Raw genomic sequence first — 22,574 nt, 5'->3', positions numbered from 1 at the left:
CAAGGTACCCTAGAAGTTCCCATGTAGCCCACATCCTGCAACACTCCCAGGTGGCAAGGCTGCTCATGGCTCCAGCTTGGGTGGACGGTTGACTCTTGGGTAACAAAAACTATCGCTTGAAAAGATGGGCCCATGACGCCACTCCAGCACTCAAGGACAGAAACAGAGGTGAGATACAATAGGAGTCATACCTCCACAAGGGCAGTGATTGAGAGGATCATTGAGCTGCTGAAAATAATATTCGGATGCCTGGACCAATCAGCACGAGCACTGTAATATCCTCCAGAACGTGTGCTACTTATAGTCATTGTCTGCTGCAATCTGCACAATTTGGCTGCCTGGAGGATGAAGGCAGCAAAGCAGCTCCACAGGCTGCAACCACTATTAACAAAGAGGAAGCTGAAATCCAAATATTAATGATGAAAGTCACTGGTAATCTACCTAATAACTGATGGTTCAAAGAGATATTTCTTTCTTTCTTTTTTTAAATTTAGACTACCCAATTATTTTTTCCAATTAAGGGGCAATTTAGCGTGGCCAATCCACCTACCCTGCACATCTGTTGGGTTGTGGGGGGCGAAACCCACGCAGACATGGTGAGAATGTGCAAACTCCACACAGACAGTGACCCAGGGCCGGGATTCGAACCCGGGTCCTCAGCGTTGTAGGCAATAACGCTAACCACTGTGCCAACGTGCTGCCCTAAAGAGATATTTCAAATGGAGGTGCAAGGTGGGAACTCCCAAGCACTCAGTCCACCTGGAGAGTTGCTTCAACATTATTAAGTGGCCACTGGCACAAGTACTTTGCTGAGAACTGATTGCGAGAATATTTCATAACAGGGATAGGTTTTTCAGGAGTGAGGGGGACCAAGAGTGGAATAGTGATTTCCTTGCTGCAGGAGAGGACAAGCTGAAAGTCTCCTGAGACCAGCCAGAATTATAATTAGTGGAGCAAGCACTGGAGAGATGGAGCTTTTCTTTCAATCATAGACTATCTTCCAACTATGTACCAAACCCCTCAAATCACAGATTCCTCCCTGCTGCTTTTACTGCTCCTCAAGATGCAGAATTTTTAATTGGAGGAGCAGCAAAACTGGAAGAGCTTGAATCAGTGATTCGAGAAGCTGGAAAAACAAGCGTGTGGGGGTCAGAATCTATGATTGGAGGAGTATTTCCATCTCTCCACATGCTGCTCTTCTAATTACAGTTCTGCAATCAGTTCCTGCTCTCAGCAGCTTTCCGTTTAATTGACAATTAACTTTAAAAAAAACTGAGTTGCTGCAAGCAGCAGCAAAGACCTACGGTCAACTTCGCGTTTGACTGTTTAAAAAGAATCAGAACTGTGAGTTTGCCTGATAGTTGCTGTGGTGAATGTAATATGATAATTCACACTATGTCTTTGTAAGCGCAGTAGCGTTATCTGACCACTAGGGGGAGTAGCTCTGGGAATGCTCAGGAGCTTGTACAGGGCTCCACCCTTGGCTCCGCCCATGACCCCTCCCCCTAATGCTGCTGTATAAATACCCTTGTCCAGAGTCAGCCTGCAGTTCACTGAGAGTTCATCAACGGGTAACAGGCTGGCTCTGTAGTAAGTCGATTAAAGCCTAGATTCATTTCGGAAACACGTGTCTGGTGAATTGATGGTTCCATCAATTTAATCGACTTAAGAACAGTCAAGATCGATCATGGAATCAGCCCTCAAGCCTGGACGCCTGGAACTCAACCCGCAGGATGCAGAGGTTAAAGAAATCTTCTCCCACTGGCTGCGGTGCTTCAAGGCCTCCCTGGCAGAAGCGAGCACAGCCGAAACGACAGAGGAACAGAAGTTGAGTCTACTGCACGCGAGGGTGAGCCACAGAATCTCTACACAACTAAACTCGGCCGGTTCATATACTGCAGCGCTAGCAGTGCTCGATAAGATAAATGTGAGGCCCATTAACGAAGTTTACGCACGCCATGTGTTCACGACTCACCGCCAGCGGCCTACAGAATCACTCGCCGAATTTCTAAGGGAACTCAATAATTTGTCCAATGACTGTAATTATCAAGCGGTTACCGCGGCAGAACACAGGGAACTTGCAATGTTTCTGTAACGGGCCTCAGGTCCAATTATGTGCGCCAACGATTGCTGGAAAAGGGGGCCCAAGACTTAGAAACGACTGTGGAAGCTGCTACCACGATGGAGGTATCCTTCTGCAGCCTCACCTCGTTCCCCGCGGACCCCGCGACCCAGTCATGGGCCCCCGACCAGCGACTCCCCCAGGCCTGTGCTACGCGGCCGCCCAGCCACCATGCTGCCCCAGCCAGCCACTATGCTACTCCAGCCAGCCACTATGCTGCTCCAGCCAGCCACTACGCTGCTCCAGCCTGCCATTTCTGCGGCCAGAACCAGCACCCGCGGCAGCACTGCCCGGTCCGCAACGCGACCTGCAGCAGCTGCGGGCGGAAAGGCCACTACGCAAGAGTGTGCTTCGCTAAAAGGGCCCCTGCTTCCAGCTCCCCTGCGGTACGAAGTAATCGCTGCCCTCACCCGCAGGCCCGCGAGGCCCGAAACGCTGCGGCCTATGCCCCGACTCCGCCCCCTCCAGCCACGTGTGATCCATGGGGGCCGCCATCTTGGCAAACCTCCACCATGTGGCCAAACACGTGCGACTCATGGGGGCCGCCATCTTGGACGCCATCTTCCTCGCCGCCCGCCACGTGCGATCCACGGGCCCGACTTGCATCTCCACGCTCGGACAACTCATCGGAAGAATACGACTATGAACTCAGAGGGCAGTCATCACGGGGCCACTCCAGCACAGCTGATCGAGCCGCCGACTACCCGCAACTCAGCGCAGTCACTCTGGACCAATCACGCCCGAAGCATCTGCAAAATTCGATGGCAGAGGTCCATATCAATGGGTACAATACACCATGCCTCTTCGACTCCGGGAGCACGGAGAGCTTCATACATCCAGACCTGGTAAGACGCTGTTCGTTCCCCGTTTTCCCCGTGCAGCAAACTATCTCGCTCGCTTCAGGCTCCCATTCGGTCCAGATCCAGGGGCACACCACCGCGACACTCACAATCCGAGGCGCTAGCTACTCTAAATTCAAACTCTACGTTTTGCCCGACCTCTGCGCGCCACTCTTATTAGGCCTAGACTTTCAATGTAACCTCAAGAGCCTCACCCTTAGCTTCGGCGGGCCCCTGCCCCCACTCACTATCTGCAGCCTCGCCACGCTGCGCATCTTCCCCCCTCCTCTCTTCGCCAATCTCACAAAGGACTGTAAACCCGTAGCCATTCGTAGCAGGCGGTATAGCCTGCAGGATAGGGTATTTGTCAGAGCAGAGGTCCGAAGGCTTCTCAGTGAGGGGATTATAGAGGCCAGCAATAGTCCCTGGAGAGCTCAGGTGGTGGTCATTAAGACCGGGGAAAAATTCTGCATGTTGTCGACTATAGTCAGACCATAAATAGATTTAAGCTCCTCGACACGTATCCCCTCCCCAGGATTGCAGACATGGTAAACCAGATCGCCCAGTACCGGCTCTTTTCCACGGTGGATCTGAAGTCTGCATACCACCAGCTCCCAATCCGCCCGGAGGACCGCCACTACACGGCATTCGAGGTTGATGGCCGCCTCTTTCATTTCCTCCGGGTCCCTTTCAGCGTCGCTAATGGGGTCTCGGTGTTCCAACGAGCAATGGATCGAATGGTGGACCAGTATGGGCTGCGGGCCACGTTTCCGTACTTGGACAATGTCACCATCTGCGGCTATGACCAGCAGGACCACGACGCCAACCTCCACCGTTTTCTCCAGACGGCACAGAAACTGAATCTCACGTACAACAAGGAGAAATGCGTTTTCCTCACAACCAGACTAGCCATCCTGGGCCCAGATCCGGACCGTATGCGCCCCCTCTTAGAACTCCCCCTCCCCCATTGCCCCAAGGCCCTCAAACGGTGTTTGGGATTATTTTCCTACTACGCCCAGTGGGTCCCTCAATATGCGGACAAAGCCCACCCACTCTTTAGGGCCACACGATTTCCCCTGTCAGCCGAGGCACGCCAGGCCTTCGATGGCATCAAGGAGGACATCGCCAAAGCGGTCATGCGGGCGGTGGATGGATCCACTCCATTTCAGGTAGAGAGCGATGCCTCAGAGGTAGCTCTAGCAGCCACACTAAATCAGGCAGGGAGACCAGTCGCATTTTTCTCCCGTACCCTCTCCGCTTCAGAACTCCGACACTCCTCAGTCGAGAAAGAAGCACAAGCCATTGTGGAGGCTATCCGTTACTGGAGACACTACCTCGCAGGTAGGAGGTTCACCCTCATCACCAACCAAGGATCGGTTGCCTTCATGTTCGACAACTCGCAAAGGGGCAAAATTTAAAACGGCAAAATTCTGAGGTGGAGGATCGGACTCTCCACCCATAATTACGACATTAAGTATCGACCCGGGAAGCTCAACGAGCCTCCGGATGCCCTATCCCGTGGGACATGCGCCAGCGCGCAGATTGACCGATTGAAAGTCATCCACAATGACCTCTGCCACCCGGGGGTCACCCGGCTCATCCACTACATCAGGGCCCGAAACCTGCCTTTCTCCAACGAGGAGGTAAAAGCGGTCATCAGGGACTGCCCGATCTGTGCGGAGTGCAAACCGCACTTCTATAGACCAGACAGGGCTCACCTGGTCAAGGCTTCTAGGCCCTTTGAACGCCTTGTGATTGATTTCAAAGAGCCACTCCCCTCAACTAACAAGAACGTTTACTTTTTAAACGTCGTAGACGAGTTCTCCCGTTTCCCATTCGCTATCCCGTGCCCCGACATGACCTCCCACACAGTCATTAGGGCCCTGCATAGCATCTTCACCCTGTTTGGTTTCCCCAGCTACGTACACAGCGACTGGGGTTCGTCCTTCATGAGCGACGAGCTGCGTCAGTACCTGCTCGACAAGGGCATTGCCTCGAGCAGGACTACCAGCTACAACCCCAGGGGGAACGGGCAGGTGGAGAGGGAGAACGTGACGGTCTGGAAGACCGTCCTACTGACCCTCCGGTCTAGAAAGCTCCAAGTCTCCCAGTGGCAGGAAGTCCTCCCAGACGCGCTTCACGCTATTAGGTCCCTTTTGTGCACAGCGACCAATCAGACCCCTCACGAGAGGCTCTTCATTTTTTCCAGGGGCACTACCACGGGGGTCTCACTTCTGGCATGGCTGAGGACACCGGGCCCCGTACTTCTGAGGAAACACGTCAGGGCGCACAAAACCGACCCCCTTGTTGAGAAGGTGTGCGCCTGCTCCACTCCAGCCCCCAGTACGCATTCGTCGAGTTCCCTGACGGCTGTCAGGACACAGTATCCCTCCGGGATCTGGCACCCGCCGGATCCAGCGCCCCCTATACCCCCACAGAAGGACCTCTCACCCTACATCCCATGCTGCCGCCCCCTCGCGCTCCGGAGCCCGCGGGCTCGCTCCACCAGTTCTGCGCACCCGCGCCAGCCAGCCCCCAGCACCCCCAGTCCCCGGTCGAACCAGGAGAGTATGAAGCTCGGATACAACCGTCCCTGGAGTCCGCCATCATACCCCAGCACACAACACCCATCCAGCCACCGCAAGAGGCTGCAACCCCGGTGCTCCGCAGATCACAGCGGACAATTCGACCACCGGACAGACTGACGTTGTAGACCACCACCCCCGCCGGACTTGATTTTTTTTGAAGGGGGTTAAAGTGGTGAATGTAAAATGATAATTCACACTATGTCTTTGTAATCGCAGTAGCGTTATCTGACCACTAGGGGGAGTAGCTCTGGGAATGCTCAGGAGCTTGTACAGGGCTCCATCCTTGGCTCCGCCCACGACTCCTCCCCCTAGTGCTGCTGTATAAATACCCTTGTCCAGAGTCAGCCTGTAGTTCACTGAGAGTTCATCAACGGGTAACAGGCTGGCTCTGTAGTAAGTCGATTAAAGCCTAGATTCATATCGGAAACACGTGTCTGGTGAATTGATGATTCCATCAGTTGCTACAAACAGCTTTGCAAACGTTTGCTAAATATCGGCCAGAAACCTATTCAACTGTCTGAAAGTCAGAAGCAGCAGTTCCTACGCACAGCAGCAGTCAATCAAACTGACAGTTCTGACTTTTTACGCAGTCAGGTTTGAGGTCTGAAACTCAAAGGAAGCTGCCAGATGTAGGTTTCTGAAACCCCAATTTCAGAAATCTGTTATTTGGCAGATGTATCTTATTCTTGAAGGCAATTATCAGTTGCCATAATCGCACTGAATGGTGGAGCAGGCTTGAGGAGTTGTACAATCTATGCATGCTCCATTTCAGGCTGTTTAGCACACTGGGCTAAATCACTGGCTTTGAAAGCAGACCAAGGCAGGCCAGCAGCACGGTTCAATTCCCGTAACAGCCTTCCTGAACAGGTGCAGGAATGTGGCAACCAGGGGCTTTTCACAGTAACTACGTTGAAGCCTACTCGGGACAATAAGAGATTTTCATTTCATTTTTCATTTCATTTGCTGTGTTCGTGGGTCTCTTTTGATCCCAATGCAGATACAGTGACCCAAGCCGGGAATCGAACCCGGCTCCCTGGTGTTGTGAAGCAACCATGCTAACCACTGTGCTGCCGTGCCACTGGATGACAGGCATGGTTCAAAAAGGAATGCTGTCATACGTTCATAAGAAAAATCCAGACCTCAAGTCCTGCATCACACAATGATGAATTTCTGGTATATTGTATTACATGCATTTGGTGCAGTAAGGGTTAAAAGCTTGGGTAGTGACTACTGCAGTCATGTTTTATAAACCCTGATTTGAAGGAGAGCTAGATTTCTTTCAAGGTGAAGGTGCAATTAAAGCATCGTAAACGTTTGGGCTAATGGACGTTTATTTAGATTAAGAGGGTTCCCTGGGAAGTAGTTAATTAGAGACACTGGGCGGGATTCTCCACCCCACTAGTCCCGTTGTCTGGCACCACCCCCTCCCCCCCGGAAGCTGGCCAATAGGGTTTCCCATTGTGGCCATCCCACATCTTCGGAAAACCTATAAACGTGGGGCCTCTTAGGGGCCCCTTAGGGGCCCCTTAGGGGCCTCACGGTAGCATGGTGGTTAGCATCAATGCTTCACAGCTCCAGGGTCCCAGGTTCGATTCCCGGCTGGGTCACTGTCTGTGTGGAGTCTGCACGTCCTCCCCGTGTGTGCGTGGGTTTCCTCCGGGTGCTCCGGTTTCCTCCCACAGTCCAAAGATGTGCGGGTTAGGTGGATTGGCCATGCTAAATTGCCCGTAGTGTAAGGTTAATGGGGGGATTGTTGGGTTATGGGTATACGGGTTACGTGGGTTTAAGTAGGGTGATCATTGTTTGGCACAACATCGAGGGCCGAAGGGCCTGTTCTGTGCTGTACTGTTCTATGTTCTATGTGGGTGCGCTGCTGGTGAAGCGGAGGATCCGCCGGCGGAGAATCCTGAGACTGTGTTCAGCTTAGTAAAATGATGTAGTTAATGGGAAGAGTCAGGGGCTGAAGCAATCTGGTGTTGAGGTATCATTATTCTGACAGGGTATCAGGTCTCTTTCTTTCAAACACTCTCAAAAGCACTCTTTTTCAAAGTGTGGTATCCAAGACATCTTTATAGCAAGTATCCCTGAGTCTATATTTAAAAGTGGATTGTGACTTGAGATAGTTTTATTGTTCGAGTGAAAATAAAGATAGCAGTTAAGGGCTATTGTGTCACTGTATTAACATTGTTTAAGGGGTAATTGTAAAGCTATTTTCTTGTGTGATGTTAAAGATATTTTAATACGGACATCCGGTGGCGGAAATGTGGAGCTAAGCCGCACGTTCGGCAGCTCCCGCTAATAACGGACTTTGGGGCTCTTTTCAGGGCCCCCAATGGAACTTTGTCGATGAATCCCGACGTGGGAAGGGGTCTGGAGTAGATCCCTAAGGTCCTACGGTCCGGATCAGGAGTGGGGCAAGAAGAAAAACGGTGGAAGCACCCCTGGAAAAGCGGGGGGAAGAGAAACAAAATGGCGGCTGGCGGAGCCCTCGAGGAGCTGAGGCAGTGGGCGCAGGAGCAGCAGGAGACTCTGCTGCGCTGCTTCCAGGAGCTTAAGGTGGAGCTGCTGGAGTCGCTGAAGGCTACCACGAGAGCTGATGGAGACCCAGACAGCCCAGGGGGCCGCGATCCGGGAGCTGCAGCAGCAGGCCTCCGAAAGGGAGGATGAGGCCATGGCCTCGTCGCGGGGAAGGTGGAGATGCACGAGGCGCTCCATAAAAGGTGGCAGGAGCAGTTCGAGGAACTGGACAACCGGTCTAGGCGGAAGAATTTGCAGATCCTGGGCCTCACCAAGGGTCTGGAGGGGTCGGACCTGGCGGCCTATGTGGTTGTTATGCTGAACTCGCTGATGGGAGCTGGGTCCTTCCAGGGGCCCCTGGAGTTGGAGGGGGCCCACAGAATTCTGGCTAGGAGGCCCAAGCAGAACGAGCCGCCATGGGCGGCGTTGGTGCGGTTTCACCGGTTCGTTGATCGTGAGTGCGTGCTCCGGTGGGCCAAGAAGGAGCGGAGCAGCAAGTGGGAGAACACGGAGGTGCGGATCTTCCAGGACTGGAGTGCGGAGGTGGCTAAGCGGAGGGCCAGGTTCAACCAGACGAAGGCGGTGCTTCACAGACGGAACGTGAAGTTTGGCATGTTGCAGCCGACGCGTCTGTGGGTCACCTACAAGAACCGGCACCATTATTTTGAGACCCCGGAGGAGGCGTGGGCCTTTGTGCAGGCCGAGAAACTGGACTCAAACTGAGGGTCCAAGATGGGGGATTTTGTATGATAATGTAATTGTATTTAATTTTTGCTCTGGAGGGGGAGGTTCTCTGTTTAATGCAAGATGTGGGTTGGCTTTGGGGTGGGTGGGGCGATGTCGTTATGTCTTTTTGTATGGGTCTTGTGGACGGGTTTGGGCAGGGAGGTAAACTGGGAGTGCAGGGAGCTGGTGGCGGGGACTGGCAATGGGAGTTGCCCTAGAGGAGGCGGGGTTGGGCAGGGCTAAAGCGTGGGCTTTTCTCTGGTTTCCCGCGCTGTGGGATGATGAGGGCGGAGTCGGGGCTGAGAAGCGCAGGCCGTTGCTGGCTGTTATTTTCCCACGCAAGAGCGGGGGGGGGGGGTGAGGAGGGCCTGCTGATGGGCACGAAGGAGGAGGAGTAGTCCCACGTGGGGAGGAGTCGGAGGTATGGCGGGAGTCGCCGGGGTCAGCAGAAGTTAGCTGGCTCACAGGAGTGCTATGAAGGGAGGGGCGCGGCTAGGAGGGGTCCTAGCCTGGGGGGGGGGGGGGGGGGGGGGGGGGGGGGATACCACGAGCCTGGTGGTGGCGGTGCATGTTGAGCCGCATTCCGGACCTGGAGGTGGGGGGCCTGATCATGGGGGGGGACTTCAACATGGCGCTGGATCCCCCATTGGATCGATCCAAGTCCCGGACGGGTAGGAGGCCAACGGCGGCTAAGGTGTTGAGGGGATTTATGGATCAGATGGGAGGGGTGGATCCCTGGAGGTTTGCGAGGCCAAGGGCCAGGGAGTACTCTTTTTTCTCCCACGTGCATAAGGCCTATTCGAGGATTGATTTTTTTTGTCCTGAGCAGGGGGCTGGTTTCGATGGTGGAGGATGTGGAATACTCTGCCATTGCCATTTCAGATCATGCCCCGCACTGGGTGGACCTTGGGCTGGGGGAGGATAGGGACCAACGTCCGCTCTGGCGCTTGGAGGTGGGGCTGCTGGCAGATGAGGAGGTGGGCGGGAGGGCTCGGGGGTGTATTGAGAGGTACCTTGAGGCCAACGATAACGGAGAGGTCCGAGTGGGGACGGTCTGGGAGGCATTGAAGGCGGTGATTAGAGGGGAGTTGATTTCCATCCGAACCCATAGGGAGAGGGGGGAGCAGAGGGAGTAAGAGAGACTGATAGGGGAGATGGTGAGGGTGGATAGGAGATATGCGGAGGCTCCGGAGGAGGGATTGCTGGGGGAGAGGCGTAGCCTTCAGGCCAGGTTCGACCTATTGACTACCAGAAAGGCGGAAGCTCAGTGGAGGAAAGCACAGGGGGTGGTGTATGAATATGGGGAGAAGGCGAGCAGGGTGCTGGCACACCAGCTCCGAAAGCGGGACGCGGCCAGGGAGATTGCGGGAGTGACGGATAGAGCTGGGAAGGTGGTGCGGAGGGGGGTAGATGTTAATGGGGTCTTCAGGGACTTTTATGGGGAACTGTACCGGTTTGAACCCCCGGTGGAGGGGGGTGGAATGGGGCGCTTCTTGGACAAGCTGCGATTTCCGAGGGTGGAGGAGGGGCAGGTGGAGGGACTGGGGGTGCCGATTGAGCTGGAGGAGCTGGTTAAAGGGATAGGGAGCATGCAGTCGGGGAAGGTGCCGGGGCCAGATGGGTTTCGGGGCAAATTTTATAAAAGGTATGCGGACCTGTTGGGCCCCCTGTTGGTCCGGACCTTTAACGAGGCAAGGGAGGGGGGAGGGGTGGCTTTGCCCCCAACTATATCACGGGCGCTGATTTCCTTGATCCTGAAGCGGGATAAGGACCCTCTGCAGTGTGGGTCATATAGGCCGATTTCGTTGCTCAATATAGACGCCAAGCTGCTGGCAAAGATCTTAGCCACAAGAATAGAGGATTGTGTGCCGGGGGTCATTCATGAGGACCAGACGGGGTTTGTGAAGGGAAGGCAGTTGAATACAAACGTACGAAGGCTCCTCAACGTTATTATGATGCCGGCTGTGGAAGGGGGGGCGGAGATAGTGGTGGCATTAGATGCGGAGAAGGCCTTTGATAGGGTTGAGTGAGGGTATCTGTGGGAGGTGTTGGAAAGGTTTGGGTTTGGGGAGGGGTTTGTCCGTTGGGTGAGGTTGCTCTGTGAGGCCCCGATGGCGAGTGTAGCCACGAATAGGAGGAGGTCGGAGTACTTTCGGCTGTACCGGGGGACAAGACAGTGGTGTCCCCGTCCCCTGTCCCCCTTGCCCTTTGCGTTGGCAATTGAGGTCCTGGCCATGGCGTTGAGGGAGTCAGGGAACTGGAGGGGCCTGGTGCGGTGTGGGGAGGAGCATCGAGTGTTGCTTTATGCGGACGACCTGTTCCTGTATGTGGCGGACCCGGTGGGGGGGATGCCGGAGGTGATGAGGATTCTTAGTGAATTTGGGGGCTTCTCTGGGTATAAGCTGAACCTGGGCAAGAGCGAGTTGTTTGTGGTGCACCCGGGAGATCAGGAGGAGGGGATTGGTAGGCTCCCACTGAAGCAGACAGGGAAGAGCTTCAGGTACCTAGGAGTCCAAGTGGCTGGGAGCTGGGGGGCCCTGCACAAGCTCAGCCTCACGAGGTTGGTGGAGCAAATGGAGGAGGAGTTCAAAAGGTGGGATATGTTACCGTTGTCATTGGCGGGTAGGGTGCAGTCCGTCAAGATGACGGTGCTCCCGAGGTTTTTGTTCCTGTTCCAGTGCCTCCCCATCCTTATCCCGAAGGCCTTTTTTTAGGAGGGTCAACAGGAGCATTATGGGATTTGTGTGGGCGCATGGGACTCCGAGGGTGAGAAGAGTGTTCTTGGAATGAGGCAGGGATAGGGGGGCTGGCGCTGCCCAACCTATGTGGGTACTATTGGGCTTCCAACGCAGCAATGGTGCGTAAGTGGGTAATGGACAAGGAAGGGGCAGCATGGACGAGGATGGAGGTGGCGTCCTGTGTGGGCACGAGCCTGGAGGCGCTGGTAGCGGCGCCGTTGCCGCTCCCTCCAACGAGGTATACCACGAGCCCGGTGGTGGCGGCTACCCTCAAAATTTGGGGGCAATGGAGACGGCATAGGGGAGAAGTGGGGGGCTCGATGGAGGCCCCGATATGGGGGAATCATTGGTTTGTTCCAGGGAGCATTGATGGCGGATTTCTGGGCTGGCACAGGGTAGGGGTTAGGAGGCTGACGGACCTGTTTGTGGAGGGGCGGTTCGCGAGCTTGGGGGAGTTAGAGGGGAAGTTTGGGCTCCCCCGGGGAACATGTTTCGGTACATGCAGGTTAGGGCGTTTGCCAGGCGGCAAGTGGAGGGGTTTCCCTTGTTTCCCCCACGTGGGGTGCGGGACAGGGTGCTCTCGGGGGTGTGGGTTGGAGGAGGGAGGATTTCGGACATATACTGGGTAATGCAGGAGGTAGACGAGGCCTCGGTGGAGGAACTGAAGGGTAAATGGGAAGAGGAGCTGGGTGAGGAGATTGAGGAGGGGACGTGGACGGATGCCCTGGAGAGAGTGAATTCCTCCTCTTCCTGTGCGAGGCTTAGCCTCATACAGTTCAAGGTGCTGCATAGGGCCCACATGACTGGGACGAGGATGAGTAGGTTTTTCGGGGGTGAAGACAGGTGTGCTAGGTGCTCGGGGAACCCAGCGAACCACGCCCATATGTTTTGGGCGTGCCCAGCGCTGGGGGAGTTTTGGAAGAGGGTAGCAAGGACGGTGTCGAGGGTGGTGGGATCCAGAGTCAAGCCAGGCTGTGGACTCGCAATTTTTGGGGTTGCAGTGGAGCCGGGAGTGCAGGAGGCGAAAGAGGCCGGTGTCCTGGCCTTTGCATCCCCAGTAGCCCGGCGGAGGATTCTTCTTCAGTGGAAGGATGCGAGTCCCCCAAGTGTGGAGGCCAGGATCAATGATATGGCGGGGTTCATCAAATTGGAGAAGGTGAAATTTGCCCTGAGGGGATCAGTACAAGGGTTCTTTAGGCGGTGGCAGCCTTTCCTGGCGGAACGGTAGGGAAATAGGCCGGCAGGTTCGGTGGGAGAACTGTGTACATGGGTTTGTGGGATGTGACGGGTGTTATCTCTTTCCTTTTTGTTTTTGTTGTTTGCTGGTTTTTTTTGTTTTTTTTTCAGTTGCTTTTGTAGTTGGGTGGGTGTTGTTCTTGGTTTTTTACCATGGTTGTTTTGTTAATATTGTGTTGTTGTTTATATTTTGTGAAAATCTTAATAAAAATTATTTTTAAAAAGGTATTGTAATACTGTGGTCATCTAAAATGGCCGCCTACAAAGGATAATGGGAATTGTGGTCAGGTTGGGACACAGATGATACACAGCTTCTGTGTATTGTGCAGAGGAAACCAGACCGACACAGAAGCTTGCACCTGCTAAAGGTCAATCATCGATTTCCCCGGTACAACGGGACTCAGATTGAAACATAGCAGCAGTAACAGACTCGGGGGCGCCTATTTACTTTATTTGGGAGTGCCTATGTGCCGTGGACAATAACAACTAGGACCCGCCCCAGCTACCAAGGTACGTGACCCTAATTGGTCAGAATCGATTAGGGTGATCGAAATTCTATCGATCCATTGGATCCTGAGTTGAGATTGTGTCTCTTTTGGGACCGGCCTCTGCCCCAACTGAAGCACATTGACCAGCCAAGTTCAAGGACCTGCGATCGCTACCTGAACGACAAGCCGCAGCCTAGATGTACCAAACGACTTCCAGCCGCCACACGTGGGGATTTAGACAAAGGCCTTGTCTAACCTGCACAGAGACGGTCTGTTGAAAGTTAAGTAAAGGTAATTTAAGCTGTTGGGTAGTTTAATGTGCAGCCGCGTGTCGATTATTACGCATAGAACCAAGCCTATGTTTAATAATAATAATAGAAATAATATACTGGTTGTGTGGTCATTTGTCTAATACACGGAACGTATTCGTGTCTTGCGGTTATTATTCATAGATAAAAGAACAACCATACCGTGTTATTAATAAAGTTTGTTTTACTATGCCATATTCCTATTTTGTGTGAAATCTTGGAGCGGGATATCTGTTCTTCAGTCTTACAAAATTAAAATAAAAAATTGGGGTTTCCATCCAGTATCCGAGCAACTGTTGGGGTTGGTCGGGATTGTAATAACACAAAGACTTGAATTGACAGTACAGAATGGAGACCTATAGTGGGGAATCTGTGTGATTATTTATCCATGCTTACATTGTAGTCCTTGATCAACTGTATGAGGGGCATCTTGATGTGGTAAGGATGAGGAAATTAGCACGGTTATTTTTGGTGGCCAGATTTAGACACTCAAATTGAAGAGCGATATGGGAAATGCCAATCTTGTGCAAAACTAAGGAACATTCCACCATTATATCCATAAGAAAGGCCGACTAAGCCTTCGCAGAGTACACATCGATTGAGTTGATCTACGGGAGCGAGACATGTTCTTGAACATGTGGATGTGCACTTGAAATGACCAGAAGTTGCGATAATGAAGTCAAATATGACTGAGAGACTACATAAAGTATTCACAATGTTGGGAACACCGCAGCAGATTGTTGGTGATAATGGAATGCTGTTTACTTCAAAGGAGTTTGAGGGATACTTGAAAGGGAACGGTATTCACATATCAAGTCAGCTCCATATCATTTAGCAACAAATGGATTGGCCAAATGTTTTGTGCACTAATTAAAGCATCGAAGAACATGGGAGCATCATCAAGAAGAGTAAACAAATTTCTAGTATCTTATCGAAATAGTGTATATGTTCACTGGCAATGTTGTTGTTCAAGAGAAAACCATGAACAGTTTGATTTTGTTAACTCTACCCACTACTCCAGGGATTACCAAATGTCAACAACAAATAAATCGCTGGGTGGGAGAAAAGCTCTAAAAGACAAATATTTAACTGGGGAGAGAGTGTTAGCTAGGAATTATACTATTAACAAATTTATATCACTAACGAGAAAGAGGTTCTAGCTATGGTCCTTGCGAAGACCAGTCCAATATCATGCACTGTACAGATGGGTGATTGAAGAGTTTGGCAATGTAATGCTGATCAGTTATTTGCTGCACAAAGTGAGCTTGCAGAAACTTCTCAAGAGAGTCTACTTTTAGAAGATCTAGAGCTAATGCTTTGGAACAGACCAGAGAGAGTGACGAGTTCAGATTCTGTTTCTAAGGAATTTTCAATTCCTATTGTGTCACATGCTGAAATAGTTACTCAAGAAGGTCCATCTACAATAAGAAATGAGGTTCTGGAGTTGCAAGTAGCCTAGTTCAAGAATGCTTAAATCTACGAAAAAGGAATAGATGTCTACCATAGAGACTGTCTTATTGAATTGTGTATATGTATGGAAGTAACATATCAGGGATGCTGTTGTATAAATATTGATTGTCGCTGAACTAATGAAGAGGGATGGGTGTTATGCATCTGGGAATACATTCTTGCTGGCTCTGCATCACTTGATGTGCAGTAACGTCAGCAGAGTACATGGGCTTTGAGCGGATCACCATTGATAGAAATTAGCTTTCTAGTTAGCTGTAGACAATATAGGTAAAAGGTTTAATTGAGAACTTAAGTTAATTAAGAATAATTAACTAAATCATATTAACCATGAGAATGAGGAAAGCGGAATAGCTGGGAACATCTTGCAAATTGCTTGAGACTTGCTAGATTGAAGGAACAGTGAGGTCAGCTGGCTGAAAGGCCCCATTGTGTGAAAGAGAGGGAAGTTCCATTTCTATGGAAACAGCCAGTCTAGAGAGATACTTTCTTAGCAAAAACTGTGTTTCTCCAATGATGTCTAGATGCATTTGTGGATAAGTTAGAAAATTGGCAGGTGATGGTAAGGGAAAATTTGTACCAATATATTTAAATATATATCTCTTAAATTGACGGACAGACAGTTTGGCCGAATTGAGCGAATTATAAATTAGTTAAAGCCAATCACAGCTGTAAAGAAGGCAAGACTTTAAGATAATAATCTCAAGAATCACTTGGCGGGATGAAAAATCCATTCCTGAATCAATCTTTTTCTGAAATCTATTTTCTTTGCTTGCTTTTGCTAAAATCGCCAACTTTCTTTTGTTTAAATCACTCAGTCATTTTATACTGTGCATTGTGATTTGAAGAATTATCACAATTTGTAATTGAATGAAAACTCAACTACTGTATTCGCTAAAGACAATCAATCTGACCTAATTTTAATAATTATAATTGGTTATTGTCACAAGTAGGCTTCAATGAAGTTACTGTGAAAAGCCCCTAGTTGCCATATTCCAGCACCTGTTCGGGGAGGCCGGTACAGGAATTGAACCCGAGTTGCTGGCATTGTTCTGCATTACAAGCCAGCTGTTTTGCCCACTGTGCTAAACCAACCCCTAACCAGTGGCACAAGCTGACAAATAAAGTTCAACTGAACTTTGCCAAAAAGCACAGACTTGACCTCTGTTATTTGGGAACTAAGAAGGGATAACGGATATCCAGGGTTCCGAATTGACACAGAGAACCATCACCATTTTGACTATTTGAGCAACACCCTTGAGTGTGAGTTTCTCTTTGTGGGAACAAAAAAAATAACAGATCTTGATGTTTTATTTATTACTGTGCAGGCCAGCAAGCACACCTCCATGCTAGGGCGATCTTTTGATTGCCGACCTGCCTCAAATTGCACCCACCTCTGCCAGTGGGGCTGCCGAGGTTTCTGGGATGCTATCCCTTTGATTAACGACAGCAAACAAGGAGGTGGACTGTTAGGTGTCCATCTCCCAGCAGATTTCTGAGTTGTGGACTGGGGATTCTTTCTATCAGGATGCCGAAGCCCACAGGAAAGTCGAGTCTAAAATAAACCAAATAACACAACTTCTAAACAGAGTCCCCTGGAAATTATTTTTAAGAATGGATTCTCTAATTTTTTCTCATGCAATTAAGAGGTGGGAAAATTATAATAAATTTTATCAAGAATGTTTTTCGCAAGCCCAATGGTTTTTGACGTTGTAAACTTTATTTCCTAGTAGCAAATCATATACAGCTTCTCTGCTCAACAGTTGCTCAATTTATTCTAATTAGATAGGTCCCATTGTAATCTTATTACTGCAGACCAAAAAAGAAAAATCAGAATTACAAATACGCACATATTCCCAAATAATGTTGAAACATGCATCAGCTGGAGCTTCATGTTTAAATATTCAGTCTGATGGAGCATAACTTACGAAATAGTTTGATGCATCATGCTCTTTAGGTGACCAACAGAAATTTACAATTCCACAGGAATTTAACATGACCATTGTTCTTAAGCAGTTAACCAACACATTGTACATATAAAGAGCTGAACTCTACACCATTTAGTACCAAAGAAAATGTTTTGCAAAAACTTTTTATAAATGAATAGGCTGAGCATTTAGAAATATTAAAAGGAAAAAAAAATAGTAAGTTGTTTCGAGGAAATATTCCATTTAAATCTCCACAGATGAATCCATATCCATGTTGGTTGTGCAGTTATCTCCTTGATGGCAGTCACAATTTTGGGAAAGAATGTCTGGATCCTTGGCAAGGTCTTCATTCTCCATTGGCTCTCCTCCACCATTTTTAGAATTCGTTTTACTCTGCATCGATTGGTTTTCTTCTTTAGGAACCTCTACTTTTGCCTTAGGTTTAGTTACTATTGGATTGCAGATGTTATCCAGCTCCTATGAAACAAAGTTGAGAAAATTACTGACCTTGTTAATCAAGGTTTTTTGATCTCATATTCAAAATCACTCCACAACTCCTATAAAAACATCTCATCAGATTCATAGCAATCTTGTAATTGTCAAGAATTGGCTGTCAATATTAATCATTTCAAACATGCAGTGGAATGTCATTGGAAGATACGAACCTTTGAAATAGAAAAATAGGATAACCTGTTTTGTTCAGTTTGGAATTTAAAAAATGCTAGATTGATATATATAGCATAATGTTAAATCAAAAATACCTCAACTTATTTTTAAAAAACTAATATTTTAGGATGTTTGCTGTTGGTAACATTTGTAAATGATATGAAACACAAAATAATCTTAAACTAGTAGCAGATAACAGAAAGATTGATTAACTTCAAAAAGAATTTAATCAATTATAAAGAGTGAATGAGACATGGCAGATGAATAATATGAATAAATAATGAATTAATATGAATAAAATGCAGAGTAATTCTAGCAAGAAGCAATAAGTAGTCACTAAGAAGTGATCATTGATCACACTCTGTAAACATCTGGTTTGTGTGAAATAGTTATTACAGTAAATTGGATATTGTAATGTGTGTGAAGAATACTGAAATTATGTTCACATCATGCAGGTTAACGGTGGAGCAGTTGTTGAATATGGATCAATATTTTGATCATTATCTCAAAAAAGGATAAATTTATCAGAAAGACCAGAGAGAAAAGGGGCGGGATTCTCCATCCCGCAAGACCCATTTTCTGGTGGCTTGTGCCCCTGCTGGCCGCGGGATCCTCCATTCCGACTGCCGGTCAATGGGGTTTCCCATTGTGGCCACCCCTTGTCATCAGAAAATCTGGAGGCTTGAGTGGGCTGCTGCCGAAGCAGAGGATGGGCCCATGGAGAATCCCACCCAAGTTATCAGGTTGAATTCAGATTGAGAGAGAAGTTCTGAAAATCTTCAGGGCAGCCTTTATCAGCACCAGAATTCTGTATGATCTCGGACTCTTGTAATCCTCAAATTCTAATAACATAGTCAAAGGAAGGTGCACTTAAGTAGTTACAATATATCAACCTATTACAAAAGAAATACAACCTTTTGTTTGTCTTTAATCTCAGCCACGTGCACTACAGGGTCTTGATGAAAATTCAGTTTGGCCTGTGTGTCCATTGCATTATTCATCCATTCCATTATTTCGTTCACAGTTTTTTCCACTTTCTCTATTTCAGAAACATCTATATGGTTATATTTCTTAACCTGTAAAATGCATAAACATTAATTTTCTTATCTGATTCATGCACTGGAATTAAATTCACTTGTGATTTTTTGCTTACATTATTCCTGGATTCCCCCACCAGTTTTGTGTAATGTTGCAGTCTTTGCTCAAGCTCATCGAAGGCTTTTGGTCTCATCTCATTCTCCAGATATCGGTCTTGAACTGGGGTACCTAATTTCTTCAGAATTTTTAAAAGTGTGTTGAGTCACACTGAATTGTAAATAAATAATGCAATTTAAAAAAAAATCATTCAATAACTTTGCATCTATTTTTGGTATTTCATTGGTCTGAAAAACCACAACCATCCCAGAATGCATCTGCCACAATTTCAGGCCTATACTTAAGCTGACCTTCGGGATCCAGAGCCTCCATCTGTTGCTTACAAGCATCGCCTAGTTACAGCACTTCATCTTGTGTTTCCTTAATCTTGGTTGTTTACTGATCCCTTCTTTCAAACATCACCACTTGTTTTTTTCTCATTTTATTCGCTCTCTCTTCCCACAGCTGCTTCAGAACAACTACTTGTTCTCAATGAATTCGCTTTTCCCCTCAACTAATGCTGATCTCTCTCCCAAACTCACTGCTTGTTGTCTGCAAATTTCTCTCCATTGGTTTACCTGCATAATAATCATGGCCACCTACTCAACCTTGGCATGTTCTCTGGCCTCTTCATCCCTATGATTGCATTGACAAGGCCATTTGTAATAATTGTTCCTGTTTTCACCACCTATATTCTCAAAACTCCTTCTAACTCAGCTTCCATCTGCAACCAGGTAAAAACTGATCCAAGAGCAAAATATAATGACCGCGTCATGCCTGAATCAGACTGCAATGTGGCCGGTACATCCCATGAAAGGCATGGCTTGCAACGCCTCGCAAGATCTGATGGCTTTGGCTGGCATCACTAGATGTGTCAGGACTGTACAGAGATCTCGCTGGTCTCACCCTCTCCGGCAAATCCACTTAGGATCAACATGAAGAGTTGGGGTAATCTTTATTTCTGTGATTTCATACAAAGTGACTGCTACTTTGCCATCAGAGCAGGCCTCTCATGTTTGCAGCATCTTTAACAAGTGCCTGGACACCTTGTGCCTGGCATAAGAGAAATTTCAGAATAACTAGTCATAGTATTAATTCTGATAGGTGCAGGAGATGATCCTTCATTCAAAAATAAATGATTCCTTTACGCATTTTGTGTCTTGGTAAGCATGAACTACTAGCATGTGTATGATCTACTAAATGTTGGTTTCAAGCAGAGCCTGACTTATTTTGCCCTTTACATACAGCAAACTCAGTGCCAACTGACAAGAAAGGTTGCCTTAAACATTTTCAAACACATATGGTATTGGACTAGCAACTCAAGAGGTTGAGATTTGAAATTCTATAATGGGAAATTAAACAATTTAATTCAATAAATATAGTTATTTACAGGCTGGGTCCAGACAGTGACTGTGAAAGATGCCGAGTGGTTTAATGAATGCCTTTTAGTGAATGAAACCTACTACCTCTACCTCGTTTATCTTGCATGTGACTTCAATCCCATATTACATGTTGAACACTAAATGACCTCTGAAAAACTAGGAATGTCATAGCAACTGGTTTGAGATAGGGGAGAATATCTAGAATCACTCACTACCCAATCATCTAGTCAGTCACCTTTATGGAAGACAATTCCAATACCATCAAATTTACAGTGCAGAAGGAGGACATTTAGCCGATTGAGACTGCTTAAGCCCTTGGAAAGAGTACCCTACTTAAGCCCACACCTCTACCCTAATCCTGTAACCCCATCAAACCTTTTTTGGACATGAAGGGCAATTTAGCATGGCCAATCCACCTAAATCTGCACATCTTTAGACTGGGAGGAAACCAGAGCACCCGGAGGAAACACACACAGACATGGGGAGAACATGCTGACTCCGCACAGTGACCCAAGCTGAGATTCGAACCTAGGGCCCTGGAGCACCCGGGCTACCAGACACATCTGGGAGATCAGGGTAAGTGCAGGGTGGCCCCCTTGCCCTCCTGCCTGGATGGCACTGCCAAGGTGGCAGGTGCACTGCCTAGGGTGGCAGAGCAAGTGCTCTCAGGTTGCACTGCCAAGGGTCAGGGAGTCCAGAGCAGCTAAGTAGGGGCCTCCGGAATGTAAGGGCGGGGGGGGACGGACGGACAGGTGGGGATCCTTCAAAATGACGGCACGATCTTGAAGGCGCGATTCTCCGGAATGATTTCTAAGTATTGTAGCGAGCAGCAATTGCTGCGAGCTTCCTGGTGCTCGGCCCAGTGAGGCCGGCAAGCTAATCAACGTTAATTGGTCCACTTAACGAGTCATAGGGCAGTAGGTGCTGCCTGGGATGAGGTGGCAGTGGCTGTAAGCTCAGGGAGTGTGACCAGGAGAACTGGCCTCCTGCAGCACACGCTGCCCTTCATCTGCTCGAATGACCAGTAATGTTTGTACACCCTGGGTTGTCACGGAACTCCCCCTCTGGGTCCCTCCCTAGCCTGATGGGCAGCCAGGTCCTCAGAGTGTGGGACGGGGTCCGGTGCATCTGCAGACGCTTTTGCGGCCACCGTCTCTGGCATCTGGCCGTCCGGACTAGCAATAGCACCACTAGGACAAGTTCTGGGTTCAATATCCCTGACATAGCCTTCAATATATGTAAGGAATTGGGACAGGGTGTTAGACTGACAAACATCGGTGGCTCCTACCCTGGGACCCCACACCCCCTGGAATGCCCTGCCCATGCACACCCAGCCGCTGTTGGCCTCTCTCCCCTGACCCCAGACACCCACTCACAAAGTCACCTGGACCTGGCGCTTCTTCCCACCCTGAGGCACTCACCCACCCTCTGGCCGTGGACATGTCCCAGAGCTGTGTGCCATCCCCTGGGTGTTCGGATGTTGGCTGCTCAGTATGTGGTGTTGCCTCCCGCAGTGTTCAGGCACAGCATCCGGGTATCATAGTTTGATTGAGATGAGAGGCAATGACTCCCACATGCTACATGTCCCGCCCACCCACGGGAATTCACTTGGGTTGTGTAGAGTGCTCACTTAACTACGATTGCCAATTCTACATTATGGGTTATGGGTCATGGGTTGTCATGTCAGCGCCGAGCTGATGTTGGCGTTAGTGGCGCCGCCGCCTCCTCCTGTGCTCGGGAGGCAGACGAGAGAAGAAGAGCCACCAGCCGCCGCCACCTGAATGTCAGCCTGAGGGTTTGGCGAGAGTAGACAGCGCCGGCTCTCCGGGAGGAGGAAAAGAGGCTGCTGGACCCACTCGTCCGGCCGGGCGGGGTGGCCGTGGGCCGTTGACAGCGGGGTTTCCCCCCGCAGCCCGAGGATGGCGAGAGCCCGAGGGGCCGCAAGGCGGCAAACATGCACCGCTTCCGAAAGTGGCTGTACAAGTCCAAGAGGTTAGATCCACAGCTCCTTGCCCAGTTCTACAGTGCAGACGAAGAGCGAAATCAGGTTGCAGCTGAACTGGATAGCTTAGATGGATGAAAAGACCCACAAAGATGTACACTGCTGGTCAACCAGTTCTGTTCCTGCCAGAAAAGTGGATCCTTCCGGACCGTTGAACATCATTCTTCACTCCCAAGTGTATAGCAGAGTCTGTACGTTCTCCCTGTGTCTGCATGGGTTTCCTCCGAGTGCTCCGGTTTCCTCCAAGTCCCGAAAGACATGCTGTTAGGTGAATTGGACTTTCTGAATTCTCCCTCAGTGTATCCAAACAGGTGCCGGAATGTGGCGACTAGGGGATTTTCACAGTAACTTCATTGCAGTGTTAATGTAAGCCTACTTGTGACTATAATAATAAAGATCAGATCAGATCATCGATGGGCCAGACGGGCAGGGA

General features: G+C 49.4%; 1 protein-coding gene across 6 annotated transcripts in view; it reads right to left on the bottom strand.

The window, feature by feature from the left end:
* Positions 1 to 16,727: 16,727 nt before the first annotated feature.
* Positions 16,728 to 22,574, bottom strand: part of LOC119977398 (heat shock protein 105 kDa-like) — a 127,467-nt gene continuing 121,620 nt past the window's right edge. For 4 of the 6 annotated variants that reach the window (XM_038818246.1, XM_038818249.1, XM_038818247.1 and 1 more), the window contains exons 16-18: positions 18,777 to 18,896; positions 18,538 to 18,699; positions 16,728 to 17,434 (exon numbers count right to left, since the gene is read on the bottom strand). In XM_038818246.1, the coding sequence (XP_038674174.1) occupies positions 17,201 to 17,434; positions 18,538 to 18,699; positions 18,777 to 18,896 (516 nt within the window). In that variant the 3' untranslated portion in view covers positions 16,728 to 17,200. The remainder of the gene's footprint in view (positions 17,435 to 18,537; positions 18,700 to 18,776; positions 18,897 to 22,574) is intronic. The other 2 variants (XR_005463193.1, XM_038818251.1) reach the window with 2 other exon arrangements.

The sequence above is a fragment of the Scyliorhinus canicula genome, chromosome 14 (genome assembly GCF_902713615.1).
Source record: "Scyliorhinus canicula chromosome 14, sScyCan1.1, whole genome shotgun sequence".
Classification (NCBI taxonomy): Eukaryota; Metazoa; Chordata; class Chondrichthyes; order Carcharhiniformes; family Scyliorhinidae; genus Scyliorhinus; species Scyliorhinus canicula.
Note: the sequence above shows the minus strand (reverse complement) of the source record. Positions and strands in the feature narration are given on the sequence as shown.